Source organism: Henckelia pumila, chromosome 3 (assembly GCF_033568475.1).
Source record: "Henckelia pumila isolate YLH828 chromosome 3, ASM3356847v2, whole genome shotgun sequence".
Lineage (NCBI taxonomy): Eukaryota > Viridiplantae > Streptophyta > Magnoliopsida > Lamiales > Gesneriaceae > Henckelia > Henckelia pumila.
The window spans coordinates 36,632,621-36,653,725 of record NC_133122.1 but is presented as its reverse complement, the minus strand read 5'-3'; the positions used below and the strand labels follow the sequence as shown (position 1 = coordinate 36,653,725).

The 21,105-nt window shown below is 31.7% G+C and overlaps 1 protein-coding gene across 1 annotated transcript; it reads right to left on the bottom strand.

The window, feature by feature from the left end:
* Nucleotides 1–17,044: 17,044 nt before the first annotated feature.
* Nucleotides 17,045–19,118, bottom strand: LOC140892631 (peroxidase 44-like). Its single transcript, XM_073301574.1, has 2 exons — nt 18,859–19,118; nt 17,045–18,025 (listed from the first exon to the last, which is right to left on the bottom strand). Exons 1-2 carry the CDS (start codon nt 19,060–19,062, stop codon nt 17,225–17,227), a joined length of 1,005 nt encoding a protein of 334 aa, XP_073157675.1. The 5' UTR covers nt 19,063–19,118; the 3' UTR covers nt 17,045–17,224.
* Between the last annotated feature and the right edge of the window lie 1,987 nt (nt 19,119–21,105).

Sequence of the window (21,105 nt, the reverse complement as noted above, 5' to 3'; positions counted from 1 at the left end):
CAAAGGCTGCCTTCTTACATAAGAAATATATCAACATGTACACTTACGAGATGCCATCTTCCATTCAAGAATATGTGACCAAGAACAGGTACTTATCAAACCATATATTTATTTAAAAACATTTTTCAGCTTCTCATTTTAAATCTGACAGCTTTTAATCAATCACTACAAGGTGATCTTTGCATTGTTGTTCAGTCGTTTAGCTGCCAACTTAAACTTTGGTTTCAAACAGTTGATATATATTTTCATTCTAGTTTTCATAACCAGTAGTATTCTTTGTACCATAGAAATTAGGTGGGTTCATAAATTGAAATGAGTTAAAATGATTTCCATAGCAGTATGTTCCATGTTAATGAGATTCATCCTTTTTCCTCCTTTTTTTAACAAGTAACTTGAATATTTACACTGCTAATTAAGCACCATGGTAATTTCTAATTCTAACAATATGATTATTTTACGTGCTTATTTGAATTAATTAGAGAGTTTGGTAAATAAATAATCAAATTTTGGTTGTTTGTAGCAAATTATAATATCATTTATCGGACAATTTCAGCTTATATGAAATGGTGTATATTGATTTTTAGAGTTTTATATTCAATATTTGGGAGTTCCGATGCTATGGTGATATACATTGGAATCTTTAGTACGGTTCTTGGAACTGGATTGGAACTGGATTCGATGAATTATAAATTTGTATAATTTGCAAATTTTAAATCTTATTGGCTCTTTTTGGCACTTATGCAGGGATATGGCATTGAAGATGGAACATTTGTTCCAGCTGGACAAACACGGGATCGTGAATCGAATCACTACTCTGTTTAATTTTACTCTTCTATTGTATTTAATTTTTTTTATGTTATCGATATAATTTTCATTATTATGTTGTTTATGATATGATTAGGTGGCTTTCTTTCTTGACCCGGATTCCAATTGTGTGGTGGACTTCTTAAAAGATTTGCTGCAATGAATCAGCTCATTCAAGGTATGGGAAAGCATATTAAGTATCCTTTGCTGTCCTGTAATGAAAAAGTAGATGTCAAAACCAGAAATTAAAATTCTTGTTTGCTCTGAAAGAGGAGGAATCCCAAATTATAAACGTGATCACCAGAAAGCTCATGGGCTAAGTACATGGAAACGTGGAGGTATCATCGGTGTTGCTGCACTAACTGGAGGAACCTTGATGGCTTTTACTAGAGGTAAACAAACTTTATCACTCATTAAATAATTGGGTAACAAAGTCATGATTGTTAAATCTAGTATCTGGAAAGAAGCTATTTCCGCATTCCTTAATTAAATGGATCAAAACTTTATAATTCCAATCGCTTAGTGATAATTGCGTAATCTCTTAGTGATAGTTTCGTCATTCGTAGTTTATGTTCTTTTAGTACTGATAAACATGTCTTTGGTTTTACTTTTCATTTTAATATATTCATATTTGTTTTATGTTTGTTTTTTTAAATAATTTACAGTATGGAGATTCAAATTAAAGGAAAAGAGATTGTTGCGGATTTTATGAAAGTTTGGGACGCTAACATGTGCTGAAGGAAGAAATCAAAGTTTTTCGAGATTAATGCATAGTTTTTTTCTAGTGTTCATTAATTTAGAATTCGATTATTTTTATACTTGAATGATTTATAATATTGAAAGACTCTATTAAATTTTATTCTACAAATTTTTGAATTTTGAGTGATTTATAATATTGAAATTTGTGAATTAAATTTTTTTTTTGTTTTTTATTTGAACAAAGACAACAAAGCGTTGTCTTTACCAGAAAAGACAACGCTTTTTTTGAAGCTTTGTCTTTTTCAGATACAACGACGCTTAAAAAGCGTTGTTTTTGTCAGATACGACAACGCTTTTTATAAAAGACAACGCTTAAAAAAGAGTTGTCTTTTTTAGATACGACAACGCTTTAAAAAGCGTTGTATTTTCCAGAAATGACAACGCTTTTTCCGCGTTGTCTTTGAGCATGGTCTTTTACAACACTGGCTTCGACAACACTTTTTCGGGGATATTAACAACGCGGAAAAAGCGTTGTCTTTAGCCGTTTTTCTTGTAGTGCTTAGACAGATTCGAAAACTCTGTTTACCAACAGAAGAAGAAGAAACTATTGAAATTAGTAAGTTATGAACATGATTTACTAGGACGCATCGAAGAAGTAGAAAGAATTAAGTAACCATACTCTACCTTCTGAAGCCTTAGAAAAACTAAAGGTGAAAAGTCTTAATCGGATTACTGAGTTGCAACACAGTCTGTTAAAAATGGCAGGGCCATTTAGTAATCCCTTTAAAAAATGACAACAAGTCCTTTCTCCATATACATTCCAATAGGAATGTTGTATGAACAATATAAGGTTGAATACTTTGCAGCTTATATTGACTCGGGAGCAGGAATTTGTACAGCAAAAAGAGGAGTCTTCCCTGAAGAATGTGAAGAAGAATTGCCAAAAATTGTTGGACGGGATTTCTCTAAAAGAATTTTAATTCTTTGCAAAGGAATAAAACAAGCAGAAATCCTCATAGGAGGAGCAGGTCAAACACCTTGGTACAAGGTAAAGACACCACCAATCTATTTTCATGATACAGGAGTTGATATTCTGTTAGAAAATAACTTCTTACAAATGTTTAAGAAGTACACACAAGACAATGAGTCAAGAAGACTTATGTTCACTACAATTTGTGATCATAAAATTATCGTTCAAAGACTCAAAGTTGTTTTTTATCGACAATTGCCGATAATATTTCGCAGCCAGCGTGGTGATAAAGGACAACTTTTTCACCCAAAAATGAAAGATCCAAGAAGGTTTGGAGAAACCATGTTGAAAAATAACAACAGAACTATAGAGCTTCTCAAGGTGACTCTAAATCACAGAGATATAGAGTTAGAAAATAAGGTATCCCTTGAAGATGTCAAAAAGAGGCTCAAAGAAAGTTACAACGAGCATCCTTTGGTATGGTGGGATAGAAATCAACTCAAAGCTAGTCTTACTCTAAAGAAAGGCAAAGAGTATGAATTCGTCAGATATAAGCCTATCCCGATGAACATAACAGATCAAAGGGATATGAGAATAATTATCAAGGAATATTTGGACCTTGGTATAATCAAAGAAGGAGTTTCACTATATAGCAGCCCAGGATTTCTGGTCAGAAATCATGGTGAAATAAAAAGAGGGAAACCCAGGTTAGTTAACTACCAAGGTATTAATAAAATCCTGGAGTTTGATGGGTACTTCATACCGAGTAGAGAACACCTAATTAGCTGTGTACGATATGCTAGAGTGTTCTCAAAATTTGATTGTAAGTCTGGATTTTACCAGATTCGAATGGAAGAAGGCAGTAAGAAATTCACAGCCTTCTCTACTCCACAAGGACACTATATTTGGGAAGTTATGCCTATGAGATTGGCTAATGAACCCCAGATATTTCAAAAAAAGATGGATAACCTTTTTAAAAATTATTTTAACTTTATGTTGTTTATATTGATGATATTCTTATAACATCAAAAAATATAGACGAACACGTTAAACACTTAGAGATTTTCTCTAAATTTTTGTAAACAAGAAGGACTGGTCTTATCTGAAAAGAAAGCAATCATAGCAACAAGGAAAATTGAATTCCTTGGTATTGAGATTGATGAAACTGAAATAATTCTACAACCCCATATTGTGAAAAGGTAAAGAATTTTCCAGATAAACTCAAAGACATAAAACAACTCCAGAGTTTTCTTGGAGTAGTTAATTTCGCAGGTGTAAGGCCCGAAAATATTAAGTTCTTAATTACGGGATTTAAGATTTAAATAAGATTTAAATTCTGAATAAGAGAGAAAATATGAATTTAAGAATTTATGAAAATTAGAGATTTCAATTTCGAGTCAAAAAATATTTAATTTGAGGATTTTTCGGATTTTAAGATTTTAATATCCGGAATTCTTAAATTAAAAGATTAAAAATATTTGCAATTGATATTTATGGAATTTAAGATGTAATTCCAAGATTATAAATATCAAGAATTTAATTTGAGGATGAAATCCGAGCAAGGACCCATTTGCAAATATTGAGTAGTCACGGACTAAAATGTGATAAGGTCCGAAATGATTTTATTTTAATCCGAGAATATTTAATTTGAGAATATTTATAGTTTATAATTAAATTCTAATATTCTTAAATTATTTAGGATTTAAATTGAATTAAAAGATTGGCCGAGGACCAAATTGCAATTATTAAAGAATTCAGGGACTAAATTGCAAATAGGCCAATATATATCTACTTGTACACGTGTGAATCAGATAATTTCAATCCCAATTCTGAAAATGGCCGAGAGGTTTTAAAACAAAATTCCAAAGCCATTTTCGAACCTTTCAAGCTCCGATAAAAATCGATCCGCCTGGTAGAATTTCCGATTGATCGTATATTCGCGATCACAGCTCCGAGTGCTACGTTTTGACGTAAGTTTTATGAAGTTCTACTATGTTGAATTTTATGATGTTGTTAGAATTAATATTTGATTGTATATACATGTTCTAGCATATACGACGATAGCATATCTAAGACGGATCGAAAAAAGATCGTCGTTTGAACATGTTTTGGATTTTGCGAAGATTTTTCCGAAATCTGAAATTTGGGACTTGTTATGTACGTTTATAAGCTGCTCATGTGGTGATGATATTATATTTAGAGAATAGTATTGAGTATGTTTATGCTTTAAGAATTGTCGACTTTGAACCGTTACGTCGCCGATTTGCAATTTAATCCGATATCAGCTATAGACTGAACTTAGCAATAAATATCAGATTGATAATGATATTGAGCATGGTTTAAACTTCATTTCAGTTGGGAATTGAAGTTATCGAAGTCGAATCGACGAGTTCGAGTCGTTTGAACCATTCAAGTTGAATCCAGATTTTGATCAACTCTCAACGTCGAATGAGCAAGCGTGAAACAAATAGAAATTAAATACGTCATCAGATTTGATGTTAGCAAGATTGAATATGTTAAAGCCACGATCGAAAGGTATGAATAGACATTAATAAGATGGGCAGAATTACTCGAGATTGTTTCTGTTTATCGAGTTGCCTAAAATCACATACATGCATGTTTTCATATATGTTATGATTTACGTTTACATAAATGGGATAGATTATTCAAGATAGCTATCTTCTTGAATTCCCAGAATATTTATGTAAATGTTTACTTGTCTTCTTTGATTTATATTATGTTCTGTATTGAACATGTTTTACATATATTATGTGATGCTTACAGATATGTCGGTATCCTTGAGTGATTATATGATCATATGATTATTTGATTGATGTGTTCAAGATGTTGTTTTAGCTTATGTATATTTGACGTATCCAGATTGTGTTGCATTCATCTTGAACTCCAGCCTGAATAGCATAGAGGGCAGAATGGCCTAGAGTGCAGATGATGTTTGGAGAACTGTAGTGAGTGGCATGGAATGTATATTTACTTCCAGAGTCAGATGACTCATGGCACGAAATATAGATTTATTTTCCAGAGCTATATGACTCACTATAGTTTGCACCAAATTCAGGGAAATTGAGATATTTAACATCACCTCGATTGGGAGAGTCGGTGATCGGTTAAAGATTTTATTTCCCCGGGATCCCAGAACTACGATTTTCTTGATATCAGATTTGATAGCCTATTTCTTGGCACATGCATTGCATTTATGCATTAACCTAGAGATTTCTATGGTTTAGAATATGCGTTTATAAATGCTAGCATGTTATGTTATGACATTCAAGATTTGAATGAGTTTATATGCTTGGTATTGAGATGAACAAATATACTATCATGTTTTACTTGTTATTACATGATTGGAGATTTATGATTCATTTGGCATATAGATATTATATGTTTTAACTGATGTATATGCATGTCTTTCATACTGAGAATTTTATTCTCACCAGAGTTATACGGTTGTTGCTTTGTTTGTATGTGTGCATTGCATCAGGTTGGGGCATGATCAAGTCAGATATGACTTGGATAGCTCAAGATTGACAGAGTAGAAGTGGTGACTAGGGTTTTAAGCAGATGATATGTATTGTATGTAAACATGTTAGAAGAGTAGGAATCTTGTACATGTTTCTATTTGGTAAATCCTAGTTTATATTCATGAATTGATGTATTTATGTTTAGGATTTATTTGTCAATGCATGTATATTATTTAGCAGCATGATGAAGATTGAAAGGCATCAAGAAAGCAGCAAATTCAGTAATTGAACAGCTGCAGATTTTGAGCAGGGTATGCCCGCTCGATCGGTTGAATTGTACCGATTGAGCGAGGCTTATTTTTTATTAAACCCAAGAAGCATATTTTCTGCCCGCTCGATCGGTAGAATATAACCCATCGAGCGAGGCCAAAATGGATTCAGACCCGAGAGCTGGATTTTCTAGCTCGCTCGATCGGGTGAGTTTACCCGATCGAGCGAGGTGCTGAGACTTTAAAAAAAAAAAAAATTAGCTCTTGGTTTGAATATTCTTTTATTCTATGATTAATTGTTAATTAATCATTTTATTGCTCTAAGACGAGATTAGCAACCCGAGGTCCCCACAACAGGGATGTTCATTAACAACCTAGCAATGTACAGAAAGGTGTTCAGTCCTTTGTTAAAAAAGGATGCTAGGTTTATAAAGGAAATATGTAAGAATCTCCCAAAAATGGCTATACCCGAAGATGAAGATGATCTGGTTTTATTTACAGATGCTAGTGACGATTGGTGGGCAGCAAGTCCTTGCCAAGATCACTCCGGATGGAGAAATACCGTGCAGATACTGTAGCGGTATTTTTTCAGAATCAGAGGCCATCAGATGACATATCAACGAAAAGGAATTTTATGCAGTTAAAAAGGCTTTCGAAAAATGGCCATTATTTTTACTTGTTAAAAAATTCACGCTAAAGGTTGATAACACCCAGGTAAAAGCTTTCTTAAAAAATAAGATTGAATCTAAACCTGAGAAAGCTAGGTTATTAAGATGGCAAGCATTATGTCAAAATTATATTTTTGATATTGTTATTATTAAATCTCATGAAAATATTCTTGCAGATTTCTTAACAAGATATGGAAGGCAGTGACGTGGATTTCATCATGAAAATGCAGAGGCATCTCAGGGAACACCTTGGGTTGCTTCAAACCGAGTTCAACCAGTTAGCCATTAATGCTGAAATGGCCGGCAGGTTACAACAAGCTGATCGGATCAAAGTATCTAATCGAATTACAGGATGTATGCAAGCTCAAACACAACTATGGGCTGCTATTCAAGGGCCAATTGTGAAGGCCATAGAGAAACCATTGGTTTCTCATAAACAAGATATGCTAAAACCATTGGTTTTACAAAAACAAGAAATACAACCACCGGTTGGAAAACAAGATGTTGAGGAAGCTAAAACTCAAGAAACAATTGTTAATCTATCATCAGCTTTTGATGATCTAGATGAAGCAACAATTGATGAGGATTCCTCATCAAGTCAACCCTCCGCCTCTGGGGTAAAAGAGGAAGAGATCAATCTTAGGCCCAACACTGACAAGGGCAAATCTAAGATCGATACTAATCCAGCTATTATTTCTCCATTTCAGGTTTATCAACAGAGGTGGGAGAAATTAAGTACAAGAAGTGAAATTAACCCTAACACTTGCAGGGTTGATGTTGCAGGGATATATCCAAGGGTATGGCTAAAAAAAATGTCAATCCTAAGGATGTAAAGCTTTGGTATGAATTTGGAGCCTTGACCTCAGTTTATACAACGTCACCAAGCTTCCCGGAGATATCACAGTTACCCAAATGGATTCAGGAAGCAGTCCAAGAAACATGGCAAATAACGATCATTTGTCCAGAGGAGATGTGCTTGAATTATATTTCTTTAGTGCAGCTCCAGAACCAACAGGGAAAAGATCACACGAACCCTTTCATTTCATCAAGCTAAGGAGACCTGACATGAATAATCAAATATTCATTAAGGACCCTATTCCTGAGGAAATACCTTTAGTGTCCACTTTTGGAGAAAATAAAATCTCAACCAGAAGGGCATGGGTATTTGGGTTTGTCTCACCGAGATGGACAAGGTCAAGTTTTCGTTTAAATTTTATCAGAATTCTGTGAACGGATCATTTCTGTTAAACACAATGACAGGAAAAACTACGGCTTTTGCGGAAGAACTCTTCGAAAAGAAGAGAAATTTTTTATGGAACAACAAGCTGCCGGGGAGTAAAGAGACTCGCCGAAAATTTTGTAACATGGCTCATATCGGAAGATGGTCAGAGAACATCTGCCCAGAGTGTCCCAACCAGAAGGAGCCAGAATTCGGAAAATACTTCAGACCCCGAACGGATCGAAAAGATTTTTCCGAGACAAGCAAAGGTGGACAAGGACCACAAAAGATGCGTTTTCACAAGGGCCTACTTCAAAAGCAAAAGATGCCCCGACAACAATAAAGCAGGCATGTGAGGAGAATAAAGCCAAAAGAAAGTGGCAGACATGTGATTCCTCCACTAGTAAAAGATGTCATCAATAATGACATAAAAAATACAAGACAGCTGCCTCCTCCACTAGTAAAAGATGTCATCAATAATGACATAAAGAAATAGAAGATAGCTGTAAGATTCCCTGAAGTTTTTTGGTGAAACGAGTGGAACCTCAGCTATAAATACAAGCGTTCAAGGAAGCTGAAGATATCGATCATTCCCTTCAGTTTTCTTACAAATAAATTGTTGTAATATTTATCTCTATTGTATTAAGTTTTCTTTATGTATTACAAGAACAAGGCTACTATGAGTAGCTAAACAAGTTGTCTTCTCCTCTTCAAAGGAGTTGATTTATGTAATAATATCATGTCTGAATAATTTCTTTAAAGTCTCTTGTTCTTTCATGCTCATATTTTATAATTAAATTTATATACCATACGCCTTAAGGTAGAAAATGAATTAAGGATGTGCTGGGTGTCGTTGAAGGAGCTTGTGCAGAAACCATCTGTTGCGACTGCGTGGTTGGAGTGTGAGGAGCACTTCGTAAAACACGACAGGTATGACCCGACGACATTTTGGTTAAATAGGTATTTAAATTTATTTCATCTTACGGAAGCATGTTGGACCCTAATTCGGAGTATATCGGCTGAAAATCTTGCGTAACTGATAGTCTTGCATGGCCGGGACTGGTTCGATAGGTTAACAATGCCACGTACAAAGGATTAGTTGCTAAATAATATTTAATTAAAAAATGGGAACCACTAGGGAGTTGAAATAAAGAAAATTGTTGTTAGGGAGTTAAGATAAAGTTTGAAGGGTTGGTAGGAATTTTTAAATCATTTACCCTTATTTTAACATAATATGCTATAATATAAAATTTTTAACAAATTTTTCTAACAAATAAAATACTAAATCAATCCAACATATATATATTCTAATATACAGTTTACACAACAAAAATATATATCATGTTCAGAAAACAAACACGTACGTATACTGTGCACCATATTTTTCAATATATAATCCCAGAAACTAATTTCCAAAATTTTATTTTTTTTTTAAAAAAAAACTCGGTTATCGACGTTTGATTTGACAGAAATAAGGAGGGGGCACAAATTAATGCACGCATAATTTTAACGTCCCTTTCCGACCAGCTCTCATTTGCAAGAAGGCTCGTCGAAATTAAATCATGTCGATTGTAAGACAAAAATCATGTCTCTTCCAGGTATTATTTCATTTTATCATGTTTAAAATTAATTAACTCGTAGATAAAATATATTATATTTCAATATTTTAAAAATAGATGATTGTGGATACTTACCATTTAACCCCAAGTTTTGAACGTAGCGTTTTTCCATTTGATTTTGTTTTCGATCCGTATATAAATGTAGTGTTTGTAAGCTCTAAAAATAAGTGATTAATTATGAATTTTTTTCTTAAAAAACTGGGCAAATTCGGTAATGTTTGCAATAAAAATAAGTGCTCGATCAACCGGAGAATGAGTAATGACAATTCGCAGTTTTTATCTTTCAAGTTTCAGCAGACACTAGATATATAAATCTTAAAGACAATAACATGCCAAAGATGATTTTGTCTAAGAAAGAACTAGCTTAATTAATTAAATCATTAATTCACAAAACCAAAATATTTTTGCAGGTCTCAACGAAAACATCTCTGTAAAAGTCCATGATTTCATGGATTTCTACTAGGGAATTAACTCTTTCCTCCACTTCTCTACATTGTCCTTCGAAGAGATTAAATAAAAAAATATATTATTTTTGGTTTTTGAGTCCGGAGGTGTTTATTATAATTGAGTTCCAAACATGAGATCACGTCCTATATCTGAGACCTTGATTTCAGATGAACGATAAGTCATCAACATGTATTTTTTTCCATTATATATATTGGGTGTTGATCATGATATATTTTAAAATCATATTGTTCTATATCAAAACCATAATTTCTACGCGTGTAAAACCAAAATTATATATCCAAACCACATGTGAATTACATTTTTTTCCTCGATTTTAGTCCTCTTTCAATATCGGATCGAGTGTTGACGAAGCATGCATCGAAAAACAATGATGTATTGGCAAAATGATGAAATTCCGATGGCATTACAGATGTGTCTGATGTCCAAGTCAGCGCTCTAATAAAAAATTACTAATATCGAATTAACAAAATGCAAGTAAATGGATTGACGCTATAAATTGACAGATAATAAAGAAAAAAATATCTTGACAATAAAAACTCCGAATTTTTTGGATACAAACAAAAACGAAAATTATCCAAACCAAATATTATATATTCCCTCATTGTCATTATTCCACACGTAAAGATCCCCTCACAGAATGAAGCCCCACCTAGCCAGCCAATAAGGTTTTGGTCCTAAAATTAATAAAATAAATAAATACTAATGATAATGATAATAATAATAATATAAATTCACACAATTAGTCCTACGATCGAACAAGGCTCGACCACTTTTGGCCTACCAGCAGGCAGACTCAACAACGTTTTCTCGACATGTCTTAGGAATTCAAAACACATGTTCATTGTCACGCCTAAATTCTTTAAGGAAAATATTGAATATTTGAGTTACCAAGTCAATTCTAGCTACTTTTGTCTTTATGTACGTTTCTTGCATGATAATTTAATATTAATATACACAGATGAAATAAAAGTAATAGCTTAACACTTGTACGTACCAAAATGGAATTGTATATATTCAATTAATAAATTTTGAAATTAATGTACAATTAGGAGGGCGCCAAATTAAGTTGGCCAAAATTAGGTAGCGTTTGGGAGAGCTTTTAAGAAGCACTTTTCAACTTTTCATTAATAAAATTTTGAAATTTTGTTAAGAAAAAGTTGAGAAGTGCTTCCTAATAGCTCTCCCAAACACTAACTTATATTTTCAAGAGAAGTATATCCATGATCCATCGACACTCTTGATAAATCATCACTCGTGTGCACACTTAATTATGACAGAAATATATATTTGATCCTATCCTATATAAAATTTGTATTTACAAAAAAAAATTGTCATGTTGTCGACTATGTACCACACTCCGGTGAATAAAGGCTAGAATTGAAAACAAAAGTGCAAGTTATTGGACTAATATTTCGAATTGAAAAATAACATGACAAAAATGAAAAACGTGCAAGTTACATGACAAAAACATTTTTCCATGCACTTACTATTTAGTTTTATGGATCTACTAATAAACATTCTTTTATGTCTAATACAACTTTTTTAACATGCATCATGTGTACATTATGAAAAAAGATCCCTTGAGTAGTCAACATTTTTACTTTTGAACAAGAAGGTGAGGGATCCGTAGAGAAGAGAAATGATATATTTTTTTGTTTGAGAGTTGAAGAAAAAAAAGGAAAGAAAATGAGTTAAATTTATTTAAAATCAATATTTTTTGTTTGTGTTTCCTCTCATTTTCCGTCCACTTTTGGGAAGAAAATTTTTTGGTTGAGATGGAGAAAATTTTCCACTCCCTTCCTTTCTTTTTATTCCTTTAAAAAACTCTCAAACAATCAAATTTTTAAAATTTTATTTCCTTTCCTTTATTTTTCCTTCAAAATCACATTTTCCAAATGAAGCTTAAAAGATAGGAAGACATATTTCCTTTCAGGGTATTTAAAAAAAAAAGCATTTATTGTATAACAGTGGTAAAATTATTGTCATTCCAGTTAGGTACTTTTTAGAAAAACAAAAAGCCGCAACTATCCCAGGATATATATATATATATATAGATTCAATTTAAAAAATAAATAAAAGAGTAGCGTGGTTGTAATTTTTTTTTTAAATAAATAGAATACAGGTAAGATTCTCCTTTTTCTCACCATACTTTATAATTTATTGTTAGTTGATTTGTGTAGTTTGACAATTGAGTAAGTGAATTAAGTCAAATGGGAACAATCACCACCTTATTATATTTTACCCAAGTTTGAAATTTTTGAAGAGTTAATTAATTATTCAAACCGGTCTCAAAAGTTGGCCGATCAGGTTGAAACTTGAAATCAACCGATTACTAATTCATAGAAGCCTTTGAATCCTTGATAACATTAACTACACAAAAAATTTTATGAGATACAGTTGCATGTATAATTTTTTTATACAGATCTACTATTCGACTCGACTCGATATCATGAAAAATATTATTTTTTATGTCAAACATATTTTTTTATTTTAGATATGAGTTGAATCGACCAGTATAAATATACATCTATGAGACCGTCTCGTAAGAGAGTACTCAGATGAAAATAGGAAAAATAAATCATTGTTTAGATTAACTTTGTTTATATTTGGATAATCTAATTAGATAAAATTAAAATTTCTTTTTAATCTTATATTTGACGTGCCATGTTAGCAATATTTTAATCCATGGAAAAATGACAAAAAAATTTAAAAATAATTTATTGATAAGACCAAATTTATACTAGTTATAGGAATATTCAATCACTTATTTAGGAGATAAAATCATAGGCGTAGAATAAATTTAAATTCTACAAGAATTAGATTTAATACCAAATAAATTACGAATCCATGATTGTGGATATAATAACTTAATAAGATATGATTTGATGAGATTTTATAGAATTCTGATTATAAATGAGTTTGCAATATTTGGATTTGGATTTGGATTTGGATTTGAAATACATGGAATTGGAATTTCATTTTGGTGTTTAACAGAAAGTTAAAATATATTTTGAAATTTGATAGTATAAATTTTATATAAATGATATTTTGTAAAAAAAAATTAAAAAAAACTTCAAATTTATAATCAACGTATATACATTTATTATTAAAAATAATTTGTTTGCCTTCAAAAAAAAATAATTTGATTATTTTTATAAACCCAAATCTCATTAAATCCCATGAAATCCGACCAATTTTATAAGGATTTCACTTAGTTAAATGAAATCCCATCAAATACCAATCTCTTTTTGAAATCTCTGTATTTTCAATTACAAATCTTATTTAAATCCGTGATTCCAAACACAATGTTAAAATTTTCAACCCAGCGATGTGATACGATTGCTTCGTGGCTAATGGGATTTGACGGGTTTTGGCTTTATAAATAATTGCCCTTGAAGAGTTATTAATAAATTCCAAAACTTCTCAACAACTATTTTATATCTAAATTATTAATTTCAAATCCAAACTCTATTCTATTTTAATTTTGAAATCCCCGTTGCTTTCATTTAAATGTCAAACAAAAATTGACAATGACTGATATTTATAGTGGATTTGATACAGAGTTCTCAAGTTTGAAACGAGTTATCAAATTCGAAATTTAATTACAACAAAACTTTTTCTTACGTTAAAAAAAATCAAGATAATGCGAATTAATGTTTATGGTTCGATTGCGATTTCTGAAATGCTTGTGATGCGATATATGGGATGCAATTATGAGAGTTTTTTGAAAATCTATGATGGTAGGGAAGGAATGAATTGGACCGATAGGATTTACGAATCTTTAATTATTTTTTGCCTACATGTTTAGATATAATATCAATATGATAGTAAGCCGCTATTTTGATTTTAAAACAGGGTTTATCAATGATTTTGTAAATAGAACCGCAATTTTTATTTTAAAACAGGGTATATCAATGATTTTGAATAAGAGATTTAAAATAAAAACTTTGCAATTTTAATTTAATTTGGTATGTTCGCGATTTTAATATATGTAATCAGATTTTACTCATAATCTTAATTATTTTAGAGCTTATAATCTCATAAATTTGTTTGGTAAATTTTTCGATACAACTTATAAGCTGTCAAAATAAGCCGATTGACAGCTATAGCAGCCCTACTTTTTTTTTATAAAAGAAATATTATTTTAACAATTCACTTTTCAAAATATCATTTTATCTTTTCATAAATCTCCATTACGTTCTTCCGCCATATTTGATAAATTTTAACCTAACAAAAGGGTAAGGTATTATTGACTAAATATTAAATAATTTTATTTTTTAAAATATAAGTTTAACATTTATGATAAAGTTTAACATTTATGATTAGAAAGTTTAACAATCACACTACCTCCATAATATTATACCATTTTTGCTAATTTTAATAATAAAAAGATCTTATAATACTAGCACATCAAAATCTTCAAGTTATTTAAAATAATTTTATCTAAATACTTTAAAAACTTATTTTTGAAATAATTCTGATAACTTCAGAACTTATAAGATGTTTTTAACAAGATTTTCAAGAATTTTCTTAGACATTTTTAGCGGAAATGTCGTGTACTGTGTCAGTACCACATCAACGTCTCATTTATGCTACATGAACACAACTTAGGAAATAAAACTCAAATTCGACATTATAGAAAACCAAAATCACATAGAAGTTTACACACAACACAGAAATTAATAGAAATTCTCTCATTATTTATTTTTTTTATCATTTTTCTTCATTATGGCAACAATCATATTTGAATACATCTAATATTAATTCTAAATGCTTATATATATATATATGTATAATGTAACATGAATATCTCCAAAAATTAAATTATTCATCAAAACTGTGAATATGTAAGGTGGGGGTTGATTTTGTGGTGCCACTAGGTCCCATGAACAGAACAGCCCACACATTATGTCCTCCACAATTGCATAAAATAATTCCAAAAGCATGTACTATGTTCCCCAAAAGAGCAGCCGAAATGTCTGGTCAGGTCGGTGTCACATCTATTACATTTTTATTAAACAATAATTTATTTATTTATTTCTAAGTTTTAGCATTTTTTAAATATATTTAATTGTTGGGGGTTTGGTAGGTTTCCACTTTTGTCATCTTCTAGGTTTAATAGACCTATTGACTTTTGCTAGAAATAGAAACCATCACTTCCAGCCAATTGATCGAAAGCATGAAATGGAGTGGTAACTCCAATTACATTTATTCATTTTTGCCTTTTTTTATTTAAAAGTAAAATGTAATATATTGTCTAACACTTTATTAAAAATTGCGAGTGATAATAATTATGTAAGTTCAATTTTTTAAACCGTGCACCGTGCAGCAGTTAAAATATCATATTTTGATTGCTCACAGCTTCAATATATGCATCATCATCATGTTAATGCATTTTTTTAAATGAGAAATAGAATAATACTTTTTCTTGACACTTTTTAATATATCTCAACTACATCAAAATATTACTATATCTTCCATTACACAGCAGAGGCAATTTGAATTTTTAATGAGAAATAGATGTTTTAATTTGCTATTGGCAATTTTAGTAGTTTCACTAACATGATTTTGATGTGGTAACTTGATGTCAACGTGGCATTCATGAGTCACGGATAAAGTAATACATCAAAGTTATCGATTAAAAAGGATGAAAAAAAAAACATGTTTAACTAACTTCTCTATCTATCCAATACATCTAATACATATTTAGATCACCGATACATTTCAACCTAGCATATGGGTAATACCCCAATGATAGATCTAATGTCCCATGATTTGCCACGTCAACAATATATAATTAATTACGCCTAGCTATGTATAAAAATACGAACCGTTTGGATGTATGATTTGGGTATTACGTACCCATATGCTAGGATCTCATCTACTAGATCACTATCATATCAATCGTTATATTAAACACGATTTTTTTCCTCTAAAAAAACAAGATTTATTTGAAACGGGAATTTATTGATAGATGATGTATTGAATATATTATGCTTTTGGTAGAAAAATAACTTATTAATAAAAAGTAAGAATTGGAAGGTTGTCATAAAATTTAAATCTAAAACCCTTGGTCAACATCAATTAGAGAACTTAGGAGGACATGTATATATTGCAGTCATTTTTATATATTTCTAAATTCAAACATTGCATGTATTATTGATGTATAAGAAAAAAAATGATATTATCTGTTCAGAGATGATCTTAGTGACCGGCCAATACTCGATTCAACAGAGAACAAATTAAAATTCGTGAGTTTATCTACGTCACAAAAAGAAAAGTGAGTGACGCTAGCTCCGGGTGCAATCGTTGTTGTCTCTAGGAATGCAATAGAACCACAACACTTATGTCGCTGTACAATTTAAAAGATTTGAATTGGATTTTTACCATTAGTTATAAATTTTGGTAAAACGACAAACGTTCCTCTATTATATAATATGAAAAAAAAATTGTCACAATTTAAAAAAAATATTAAATACTGTTAATAAATAAATTGCATATATATTCCTTAAAAACATATTTTGTTAAGAATAAACAATAGAAACCTGGTAGCACTCATCGGCCTACAGCTGCCCTGCCATGCATCAATATTAGGAAGGATGTATATATATAGAGAGAGAGAAACATTTAGACATAAAGAAAAATTATGTATTTATTGCAACTTTACATACAAAAGCCCAATATCTTGATGGAATTGGGCCAGCCCACCAAAATATGAATACGAAAGCCTCAAGCTATATATTTCAAATTTGAACTTAATTACCTTTACCCCGAATATTGAAATTTTGCAAACTTCCCAAATTAAATATAAAGATTTATTCATAAAAACCAACCCACCCCCATAAAATATACACACGAGCTTTATTATGCAATACAAACTCATCATGAGAGAAAACCATCAATCAATAGTTTGCGGGACCATAAAAAACAGCAACTCATGGAAATCGAACACGATTATAAAATTCATCTCGCATGTTAAAAAAAATAAAAGAATTTGATCGCAACATCAATATCGAACGAAAATACTTCTTAGAACCCTCGACGAGTCGTAGTTTTCTTCGGTGGTGGATTAAAAACCCTACAATTTTTCCGGATTTCGCCGGCCTTCCCCACAAGAACATCAACCTTACTCAGCTTGATCATTGCATTTGCAAAGTTCACACCAAATGGAACCCTATTGGAAGCAAAATTTTTTACGATCGTCGCGGTGGACCGGTCCAGGGCGAGTTCTTGATCAATCTGCAGTATCCCTTTATTGAATATGGTCTGATTATAGAACTGATTATCCACTGTAAAGGATGTGCCTTGATCCAAGAACGCCGTCGGATCTTTATTCAAAGGCCTGGATTGAGTGCCACATAATTTGAAAAGCCTAGCGGCCAATGCCCGGTCCATGGTCCGGTCCGGTTTTCCGGTTCCCTGGAAATTGGAAAGCCGGTCCTGGAAGAATGTACAATGTGCCACACCCACCGTGTGTGCGCCTAAGAGTGTGACCATGTCATTAAGTGTAAATTTTTTGGCCTGGAAAAACGAAAATGCTCCGGGCACGGACAATGATGGGCCAGGTAGATTGACATCTTGCACGTTGGAGACGAGGCCGTCGCGTCTCCCGGTCGGGACGTCGTATTTGGGCCCACCGGCTAGCCCGACGGCGTCTCGGGTGGCTAAGGTGATGACATCGGCACATGACACGTTGGACGGGCACGCGGCTTCGAGGGCCGCCTTGGCTGCGTCTATCAGGTCATATCCTCGTACCGTTTCATTAGGCCCCGCATCCTTTTCCGAAGACGTGGAATTTGTGGAGTCAATCAGTATCGAGGCATCGCATCCCTGTGAATTTAAACGATTCTCACATGTAAGAAAACATATGATGAGTATATGGAAATTAAGTAGAGAAAATGTCGCTTAGTTTTACGTTAAATACATGATCAAATTATACAAAGGATATTTGATGAAATATTAGGTTTTTGTAACTTCTTTTACCAAATGGTAACAAAATCTTCTATATATTTATTATTTTTTTAGTTATTGAAAATAATGTTTAAAACGTAAAATGAGCCCGCGAGCAAAAGCCTATATATATATTTAGAGTTTAGCTGAGTTGAACTTGAATTTAAAACTCGACCAAATCTATACATGAATAAGTCGGTTCCCGAGCTAGCTCGATAAATATTTGATTTGAATTCATAGTTATCAAAATCAACATTTTCGAACTTTTTTCGAGCCAGATTATTTTGTTCAATAGTTCGTGAATTTTAATATTTTATTAATATAATTATATATTTTATTGATATGTACATTTCGAAATTTTCAAACATTTGGAGGTTCCAAACATTCATTATCAGACCTTAATGTTCGAGCAATAATTCAAATAGCTCACAATCTGTTCAAACTTTTAGAGCCAAATTTTTTTTTTAAATTTTTCATTTCAAATCGAACTCGAACTCAAATATGCTTAATTCGAGCCGAATTAAAGCCTTAAATTTTTGCTAATAGATTCGATATGTTTATATCCCTAAATCAAACTCCTAAGTCCTAATTCAACTGGAGCCAATCAATCGAACTAATTTATCAAAAAACAATTGAACTCAAACTCGAATATAAAACATATATATATATATATATGTGCATGCATCGGGGGAGCTAGTTTGTTAACAACTTACCCTAACAAAACAATCATGGAAATGCATTCGAAGCAATGCAGCAGTAATCGAACGATCCTTGCTAAACCGTTTCTCCACGACTTGTCGAACGATCGTTTCCGCGTTAGGGCACGAAGAACTGTAGAACCCTACTCTCAACTGAGCAGAAGTAATGTTGAGCATGCAGCATAGTACTACAAAAATAGCTATAATTTTCTTCTCCATTTCTCCTTACAAAATTTTTATCAGATATTTATTAAATTTTTCTTTGAAATCATATGTTAATGATCTTAATGAGAAATCAAAGGCTAATTTATAAAGCAAAGAGAATTCAACTCTTGGGGTACTTAATTAATACAAAGATGGTGGAAACGTGCAAGGTCAAGTAATATAATTGGCCAACACGATTTTTACCAAAAAATAACGCATACGCGTTGATTGATGATTAATGTACAGATTTCAAATTATTGGTATTATATTATTGCATGTACAGCTGGAATATTGAGTAACCTTAATTTTAATTAATAATTAACTTACTATCCAATTAATTTGTACATTAGTTTAAGCTTGCTCAGCAGACTTTAAGGGTGGAAGTTCGATCCTGGTATAAGGGATATTGGATCCAACGGTTCCAAATGTATTTGAGACGGAGTTCGTATCCCCAAATGCATCGATCGGGATCGTTGAATCCGGTGTCATTAAGGGAAATTCGAATTTTCTTGTGGGGAGATTTGTGGTCTATTGACTAGTTTAATTTTTCTCAACTTCAATGCATGTAATAAAATAGTCTGTATCAGAATGCTCTGATCTTGATGTAATTAATTAAAATTATAAAGTCTACGGTTAGGTCAAACTTTCATATAATCCTCGTCGCGTTTAGGCGGGAACTAAGTCGTCATCCTCGAATTTTTACTTGGGGATCCCATACCTTGCGGGGATATATACTCATCTATGCTCCAGTGATGCATATATATATATTCGGGGATCAGGGCGGGAATCATGACAAACACTTCGGGGAATCTGAGTTTTTCTGAAACCGTAACGATAGATGGCTATATGATCACCTGCCCCGTTCGTGGTGGTACGTACATGCTCGAATTTTCAAATGTAAATATTTGAGTTGCATCATTATCATCCAATTTTAGTTTTTTTTTAATGAAGTTGAAAGTATTAATCCATCTTAAATGATATATTTTTTTTTAAAAAAAAAAATTAGCAAAGGACAGCTCGGGAAAGGTCAAACTATATTTGGCAATGGATTCTTTTTTTTTTTTTTTTGACAAAGGCAATTGGATTCTTTTTTATGAAAAATGTTGACATGTTTTCTTTTTTATGGGAAAAAGAACTGCTATATTTAAGATATTAAATTAAATTATTGCAAGTTAATGTTAGTTAATTTTTCTAAATATAATAGTACGATCGATAACAATTTTTTAGAAATGGAAATCTAACAAGCAACAAGTTGATATATATTATGCTTGAGATTTCTCTTATGAATGGCAATATTTAAATAAACGCATATGAGTATATGTTGCATCATATTTATCACAAAAATTTTCCATATAAAACCGACTCACTGGTAGTGAGACAGATCATCAATTGTAGTTCATAAAAAATATTATTTATTAAATGTTCAAGCGTATTAATTTTTTTTTTAACCGCAAATACGTGATCGGATCAACATTGTTTTTAACCGCAAATAACGGACCGGATTTAGTTAAGTATGTGCAAAAAATTAGTGTATTGTGGGAGTGATTAAATATTTATTAAATCCAAAATATGAAAAGAAAATCAAAAGTAGGTAGTATTTGGAAACAAAAGTTTTTTGAAGAGACTAAAATATTAATTTGTGATATCGGGTTGATCGAATAAATAAGTTTATTATAGTGATTTTTAAAAACATTAAGTTTTTTTACTAGATTCCACTTTTGGAGATTGCAAAATCACCATAATGACTAGCTTTTGATATTTTAATTAATTTAAAGCAGAACCTAAACGTATAATTTGAGTTTAAAAAATACATACACATAGTATATTTTAAAGCCAAAGATCTAGTAATAATTTTTTTAATGATTGCAAACACTCTTTTTTAAAAATAATCGACGATTGTTATTCCATTATTTGTTCAAAACATTTTGTACCATATGACTTATGATGGGAGGCACATAATTATAAATCATTCATCTTCCAATTCCTATCTCAGTTAAGGCTATGATATAGAAACAATTTATACCTTGGAGAACGCAAGCCAAGCAAAACTTCGAACCA

What these genes read in the sequence shown, in the direction of transcription:
- LOC140892631 (XM_073301574.1), bottom strand. Translation starts at nt 19,062, where the DNA reads ATGGAGAAGAAAATTATAGCTATTTTTGTAGTACTATGCTGCATGCTC. An exon ending in TCCATGATTGTTTTGTTAGG is followed by an intron (nt 18,026 to 18,858) that starts GTAAGTTGTTAA and finishes TTAAATTCACAG; the next exon opens with GGATGCGATGCCTCGATACT.